Source organism: Lipophrys pholis (assembly GCF_963383615.2).
Source record: "Lipophrys pholis genome assembly, chromosome: 13".
NCBI classification, from domain to species: Eukaryota; Metazoa; Chordata; class Actinopteri; order Blenniiformes; family Blenniidae; genus Lipophrys; species Lipophrys pholis.
In genome coordinates this window covers 8,269,817-8,277,581 of record NC_137632.1, presented here as the reverse complement: position 1 = coordinate 8,277,581, position 7,765 = coordinate 8,269,817, and the positions used below count along the sequence as shown (strand labels likewise).

The window sequence follows — 7,765 nt, the reverse complement described above, 5'->3', positions numbered from 1 at the left end:
TAATAAAAATGCAAAACAGAAACGTCTGTATAACAACACCATAAATTAACAAACCGTGGACTTTCATGGCCAAACTACTAATGATCAAGGCCATTTTTGATTAAGTCATGAAATGCATTATTATTGTCTTTGTTACATAATTGAGAATTTCTGTTAAAAGCCTATTATTATACAGATTCGTCATTTTGCCAAAGGCTTCGCGCGGCAGGAGGGTGTCTGTCCCCTCCGCCTCTCCTCGGCATTGTTCGGCCGTTTCCGTCAGCACTTCGTTCTTTTCCGGCCAGCGTCGCCATCTGCTTTTTCGTCCTTCTCCAATCTCCGTGTTGTTGTTCGCGGTGACGCGGCGGAGGTGTAGCCTGACGCGGGCTCTTACGTGTCGGCCAGAATAAAAGTGGAGCTCCGGAGGCCCTGGAGTGACGAAGGGAGTCTGTATCGGTAAGGACGAAGCGGTATCCGGGGCTCCGAGAGACGGGACGCGGTCTTATAAAGTGTCGGTCTGGTCGGGTTCGGCCCGAAGGAAACAAAGAGATCATGGCGCCGCGGTGTGTTTGTAGCAGGATGGAGGGAGGGGAGGCTGCGGCTGTTTGGGAGAAACACGCCGAATTGTGCGGCTTTCGTGGTGAACCAGGAGGGGCAGTTTGTGTGCGGACTCGTCAGAAAGTGAGACTCCACTTTAGATTGGAGAAGGCGCTCCGCTGGCAGACGATCCCCGATGCGGACGAAGCATCATGCGCAAAGATTTGCGCTGTTTTTGTGCCGAAAGGCGCAAGGAAAGCGTCACGTCTTTCTATTGTATTTTCATTTTGCTTTACTAAACTTAAAAAATAAATAAATAAATCAAAATGTAACGCATTATGAGTTAATGTGTTTGATAATCATCCCGCTTTTATTTTTGCGTGTATTTGTCGATATAAGTCAGACATGGCAGGCCTCCTGTGCGGCTGCACATTAATAACATCTTGGGGCCTGTAGATTTTTTTTTTTTTTTTTACAATCACAACAGACAGATTGTAGTTTGGTATTTTTTTTTTTTTAAATTCGTGTTCTTTTTATTAAATTTTTTTTATTTCTTTTTCCATCTCCGGGGATGTGTGTGTGTCGGCTGAGGGGGCGGTGCCCGGCCATGTGGCGCTGCTGTCACACGGAGCATCCGAGTGATTTTTGAAAAGCAGAGGGAGAAATGTGTAAAGCCAATCATGCAGCGGAGAGAAGCTACGCACAGTGTGAGATCACCGAGCTCACAACGTCCTTCATCAACGCTGCGCCTCCAGTCACGGCAACAAATAAATAATAAAAAAAAAAAAACCCAAACCTGCTTTCACTCTCAGCCAAACATCTGAGAGGTTTGTTTCACATGAAAACACACGAGAGGAGGGACTGCCTGTCTGTCCTGTTCACCTTCATAGAACACATGTCTGCCCCCCCCCCCCCCCCCTCCAACAAATAAAGTCTGAAACCTTCACATTAACCATTACACAACCTCTAAACTCGAAATGCTTTTTTTGCCATATTAAAGTGCATCTCAGTGATTAGAATATTAAATTACATTTCAAGGGACTGTCACTGCAAAGTAAAATGTAAGTTATTTCTATAAAAACTATAAAGTTCCAAGTATTTTTTATTTTTTTCACTTACTCTCAGTGGTGATTCATAAGATAATTAGATTAATGTTTCAGTGTTCTCAGTCGTTCATTGTGTGTTTTTATGGGGGTGGAGGGCTTGAATTTGCTAAATAAAAATCTTTTTTACCTACAAATTCCAAAAACGATTAAATCAATTTCTTTTGCCCAGCCCTGAGAGTATTTTAATTTACACCATCTAGGAAATACATGTTATCTTAAGAAATATTATGTTTTGTGAGTCTTTTTTCTTATTCAGCAGCAACATCACAGAATGAAACAGAAAAGCATGATATAGTCCAGTTTATTTAACTTGCATCTTTTATATACACACACATACACACTGTGTATTATTAGATTAAGGGGGGAAACAACACTTAATATATATACTAGTACTTTTTTATACTTTTCGAAGTGCCCCTGTAGTTTAAAAACGTTGTAGAGTATCTTGCATTCATTTAGTAAGCCACATTTAAGAACTGCTGACTTTTTAATGTTTTCCATGTTGAACAGCTTTATAACTTCCTCATATTCTAGAAACCTGCAAAAAGTATTGATGTCAAAGTTGGGCACAACTTGTTAATGGTGGATTCTGTAAGTGCCGGTGTAACTGTCATTAAATATGGCCACCTGCCAAAAATAGAAGAATATTTTCCTGCTGTGGTGTTTAGTTGAATTCTGCTGGCTGATATTTTTGTTCACAAAACTCAATCGTTACTGACAGTTAATTGGATTAGTTTGGGGTTGTGTTTTATTGTGGCTGGTATGTATTGTTTCACTTAAGTATAATTTCCCGAAGCTGCGGCATAAAAAAAACGTCTCGGGCTCCTACAGCCTCAGGATTCTAACCGCTTCCCTTCAAATGTCCATCCTCAGCTCAGCCAATGAAGATGGAATCAGTGGAGGTTCAGCAGGCCATAGAGACTGCTGTGACTGAAACGGAGAGCCAGCAGATCACGACGGCTCAGATCGCCACGCTGGCACAGGTGGTGATGATGACGTTCACCTTTAGAATATAAGCTATAGTGAGCTCAGATTTCTCTTTTTTTTCTTTTTTCTTTTTTTTTAAACTAATCTCTTTTGAATTGTAGGTTACCATGGCGGCAGGGCACGCCTCGGCAACAGGCCCCACAGTAACGTTGGTCCAGCTCCCCAATGGGCAGACGGTTCAGGTCCACGGCGTCATCCAGGCTGCGCAGCCGTCGGTTATCCAGTCCCCGCAGGTCCAGACTGTGCAGGTGAGAACAAACCTGCACTGACCTTCAGCAGATTTCTCTGCTTCTTTCAGCTCTCGGCACCGAGAAGGTGAGGTTCAGAAGGTTCACTCGGTTTAGCTGCGTCTCCTTTGTTGTTGCAGATCTCCACTATCGCGGAAAGTGAAGACTCACAGGAGTCTGTCGACAGCGTCACCGACTCCCAGAAGCGCAGAGAGATTTTGTCACGACGTCCTTCATACAGGTAAGTTATGACCGAGATCGCCAAGATGATTTTGAGATCCTGACCATTAATCCTACGTTACATTTTAATAGAACTTAAAGCAAGCAGCTTTTTTAGAAATGTATTTATTTATTTACTTATTTATTGATTAAGTAAGTAAATAAGCTTGAGAAAGCAGGTCACTTTTTTACATAAATACACAGATTTCCAGTTAAATTTCAAAACATCTACGTATACAAAAGTGACAAATCAGTGTGAAAATGTTCAATCAATTTTACCACATTATGATATTCTTCTTCTTTGTTTGTAAATCTACCTTTGAACCACAGTAACGACAAACTGAGGGCAACCTCGACAAGTTGATCAATTGAATGTGATCTTCCGCTTTATCTACCTCAAGGCTCTCGGCTTGTAAAGCAACGGTAAACTATCCTCCTTGGGTTTTGTTGGTAAGTCTCACCGTTTCTTGTCCTAACAGAAAAATTCTGAACGACCTCTCGTCTGATGCGCCGGCTGTTCCTCGTATCGAGGAGGAAAAAGCCGAAGAGGAATCATCCGCTGCGGCCATCACGCCCACCATCGCCACCGTCACCGTGCCCACGCCCATCTATCAGACCAGCAGCGGCCAATACAGTAAGCATGTGACCAGCAGGGTCATGCAGTTCATTTACTGGAGAAGGGGAAGTTGTAAGTGCATTAAATACAACTCAGAATTTGAGTTGAGGCGGCTCGACTAAGGCGGTCTTTTGTTCTGTGCATGTGTTGAAGAATTTGTTTTAGAAATAGGAAGCCTTTATTATCTTTATACGATGCACAACGCATATTTTGCCGGAAATCATTCGCGAGCATGTTGCAGGGAGGCCGTCATCATCGTGTAGAAGTGTGTGCATGAATGTGCATGTCAACGGCCGACCGATCATGTTAACCACTGACACTTGCTCAGAGTAGAAGTGGATAACAAACATCTGAAGCCTTTAATTGGGCCTCTTTGACAATAACAACATCGGTGCTGCCATCTCCATCCTTGTTATCCTCAAATTCTTTCTTTCTCTCTCAAAAAGAACTTGTATGATTCCGTGCAGCACCCTCTGCTGGACTGGTTGCCAAGTACTCATTCAAATGCATTAGGCATGGAATTCAGCTATCAGGAAAACCTAAAGCACCACAAGTGATAATGCAACCAGCGTTAGAGATAATTCAATCATCAGACAGGATTCTCTGCTCGACTTGTTTCCGTTTATATTAATTGTATGCCTTTCCCCTCTCTCTCTCCTCCATTCCACTCAACACATACACAGTTGCCATCACACAGGGTGGGGCCATTCAGCTGGCCAACAATGGTACAGATGGAGTCCAGGGCCTGCAGACTCTGACCATGACCAACGCAGCAGCAGCTGCCCAGCCGGGAGCCACCATCCTGCAGTACGCACAGACCAGCGACGGCCAGCAGATCCTCGTCCCCAGCAACCAAGTGGTGGTCCAAGGTAAGCCAGGCGGGCGTGATTGTTTAATGCACCCGTCACTGGGGAAACTCTTTTTCCTGATTCAAACAGGCTTCTTCTGAGTTGATAAAGAGATAAAAAAGATTGTATTGTCCTTAAAAGCAGAATGAAACAATTCTTGCAGTCACGCGCACCATAAGTAATCTGATTATATGCACATGTGATAAGAATTGCCCCATGTAAACACGAGTGTCTGGTTAAATTGGGCTTATCTGATTGAAAACATGACGAGATCAGAGGAGGAGGTCCAACTGCTTATGGTCCAATCAGAGTCCAGATGAACAGCACTGAATTGATCCGACTTTGAGGCGCAGTGGTGAGCGCCCTCGCCTCACAGCGAGAAGGCCCTGGTTCAAATCCAGCTGGGTCCTTTCTGTGTGGCGTTTGCATGTTCTCCTTGTGTGCGTGTTGTTTTCCCCCACAGTCCCAAAAAACATGCACCGTGGGTCCCCGAGCAAGACCCTCGGTCCCCACCAGCTCCCTCCTGAGTGCTGCTACCGATGGGTCATTCAGTCAAAATTCTTTTAAAAGTTATTGTCAAATAAATAAATAAAGCTTGATTAGTGTAGCTGATAAATCCTTCTTTAATACCAGTGAGCAGTCGGGTAAAGTTGGGGGTTATGTGACTTAGGATTTATCAAGAGTAAAAATTTAACCTGCTTTTCAGCAACGTCTGGAGACGTTCAGGCGTATCAAATCCGGACGGCCCCTGCCAGCACTATCGCCCCTGGAGTCGTCATGGCCTCTTCCCCGGCCCTACCCACCCAGGGGGCAACTGAGGAGGTCACCAGAAAACGGGAGGTCCGCCTCATGAAAAACAGGTATGGATTCTCAATAATCCCTTCGCAATTGCAATAAATGTAAAGAGACTATTATTGTTGTATTACATGATAAAATGTCCAAGAAAAGATTTTAGGACATTTAAGATCATCAGTCGGCATGTTTCCATTTACGTTTTCCTTTTAATACTAACAGACAATTCCCGCCTCACTAATTATTCCGGCACGCTGAGCAGCAGAAATTTCAAGCCTGAATTTGAGTGAAACATGCGGGAAACACAAACCCCACACTGTGTGTCTTATCTTTCCTACAGAGAGGCGGCTCGTGAGTGTCGCAGGAAAAAGAAGGAGTATGTTAAGTGTCTGGAGAACCGAGTGGCCGTCCTGGAAAACCAAAATAAGACACTTATTGAGGAACTTAAAGCACTTAAAGACCTTTACTGCCATAAATCTGAGTAGTTCCTCTTATGAGCAGCAAGCTGGGCCAAGTAGCATCTCAAGTCCTTTCAAATACTTTGACTGTTTTATTCTGCCTGCCTGGCCTTTTCTTTTTCTTTTTTTTCTGCCCACGGCTGTTTTTTTGTTGAGAAAGTTGCCCAATCAACTTCTATTAATACCACCTCCCCTTCAGTAGGCTGTCAGTATGATCACTTTAAAATACCCAACGTTATATACTGTCACACTACTTGATGGTTTTATCCAAAAAGTTTTCACTAAAACTTAAATCTCTAAAACAACATGCGCACTCAAAACATTACTTTTTCTCCAAACTCGTGTCTTCTTGTCATAGTTTTGACTCATATCGGTTAGCATAGCCTTTTTATCACGATGGGTTGTTTTTTTTGTTGAGATGCTTGAAAACAAAAAGTCTTAACGATACGAAAGCATATTGTTTTTAAATATACTTGAAAAAGTTTTAGTTTTGACGTCAGATCAAACTAAAAGGTGCACTTTCAGAAAAATCTTCTGATTCATACAGGGTCAACAAGGAACTAATCTTTAAAGCTTTACTCAGACTTCTTACTTTTAACTTTGCGTCAGGATTTATCCGCTGGGTATTGGTACACTATTTCATTGGCCTCATAAGACTCTGGTAGAATTCTTTTATTTCCTCTGTGAGCAATAATCCCTCATCATCACTATTCCTCTTTGCTTGAACGTAACACAATGGTACTTTCCGTTAGGGTCACTTCACCTCTACAACCATGTTTTAAAACATATTGGTCAAAACTATGACAAGACTCAGCATGTAAAAGAAAAACTACATTGTTGCCTTCATTATGGAAAGGACTTAAAAAAATAACCGTTTTAGATTTGTCTGGCTGAACATTTGGTACGTTTTATGATACAGTTTACAACTCATATAAAATCGCTTTATCCTTTAATATAACTTACAACAGTTAGGACGTAGGTTGGTGTGGTCCGAGCCCAGTCCTGGAGGGTCCCCGCCTCAAGGTTCAGATCCTATTCTGCTTCAACACGCCCAATAGCGATGCCTGGCTCGTCATCAAATACAAGAAATGTGGTGCGTTCAAGGAGCGCTAGGAAATCAGAGCATTCCAAGTTGGGGAATAACACATCTGAATATTGTTTAAATTGATAACTTGCTACTGAAAATGTGGTAAATTTCAATGAGCTAACGAACCTGAACACCACAACAGAGCTGAGGGGGGAAACAGCCAAACCTCCTTATCTAGCACATATAAGCAACACTCAAAAATAGGGACTTGTGTGTTGGTTAGATTATTATTTCTTTGTCACAACAGTGATTTTTATATTATTGCAAAGTCAGGTCAGGTAAACACTTTCAACTCACTAGTTTCCTGACTGGTAATTGACCGTTTCTACCTGTAAGTAAACACAGTCAGTCCTACCAGTTGTCCTCCAGGGCCAGGATTGGACACCGCTGGATAAGATATTTCACTATCGGGCAACCCCGACCGTCGCAGTTAAAGACTTTGAATGAATTGTGAATTTCTACTTGATCCACATCTTGATCCACAGGGGACTTTCTAACTAACTGGACACATTGAAGTGTTTTCAAAGATGCTACGAACTCGTTGTGTGTCAGCAGGGGGTTGTGTTTGTCAGCAGGATGTATTGTAGTCTGACATCACACCTCATCCCTCGCACTTTGGTTGTCAATATCCATCTGAGGCATGTGTTTGAAAAATATATGTTATCATGTCATTTTTACCGTTTCTGTTAATTAAGCAGCAACATTAGTTCCAGCCAAAGTCATTAAAGTTCAAAAAAAAAAAAAAGTTTTTCCCCAAGGTGTTTATAACAAAAGGGAAACTATGAAATGATGTAAAACTGCTTCATAAATCAGCTTTGACTGAATACTTATAAATATTTTTCAAATAGCAAATGTTGTCAGGATTTATATCTTTTCAAATTTGTCCTATAACAGTTAACTGTGTCTAAA

The 7,765-nt window shown here is 42.2% G+C and overlaps 1 protein-coding gene across 1 annotated transcript; it reads left to right on the top strand.

Annotated features, from left to right (window-relative positions):
- Nucleotides 1-285: 285 nt before the first annotated feature.
- On the top strand, nucleotides 286-7,587 carry creb1b (cAMP responsive element binding protein 1b). Its single transcript, XM_080477923.1, has 8 exons — nucleotides 286-435; nucleotides 2,496-2,605; nucleotides 2,711-2,857; nucleotides 2,977-3,077; nucleotides 3,535-3,689; nucleotides 4,355-4,540; nucleotides 5,226-5,379; nucleotides 5,652-7,587. Exons 2-8 carry the CDS (start codon nucleotides 2,504-2,506, stop codon nucleotides 5,794-5,796), a joined length of 990 nt encoding a protein of 329 aa, XP_080334049.1. The 5' UTR covers nucleotides 286-435; nucleotides 2,496-2,503; the 3' UTR covers nucleotides 5,797-7,587.
- The last annotated feature ends 178 nt before the right edge of the window (nucleotides 7,588-7,765 follow it).

Coding starts and splice junctions, on each gene's coding strand:
- creb1b (XM_080477923.1), top strand. CDS start 2,504: ATGAAGATGGAATCAGTGGAGGTTCAGCAGGCCATAGAGACTGCTGTG. Junction 2,606..2,710: donor AGATCGCCACGCTGGCACAG/GTGGTGATGATG, acceptor TTTGAATTGTAG/GTTACCATGGCGGCAGGGCA. Junction 4,541..5,225: donor CAACCAAGTGGTGGTCCAAG/GTAAGCCAGGCG, acceptor CCTGCTTTTCAG/CAACGTCTGGAGACGTTCAG.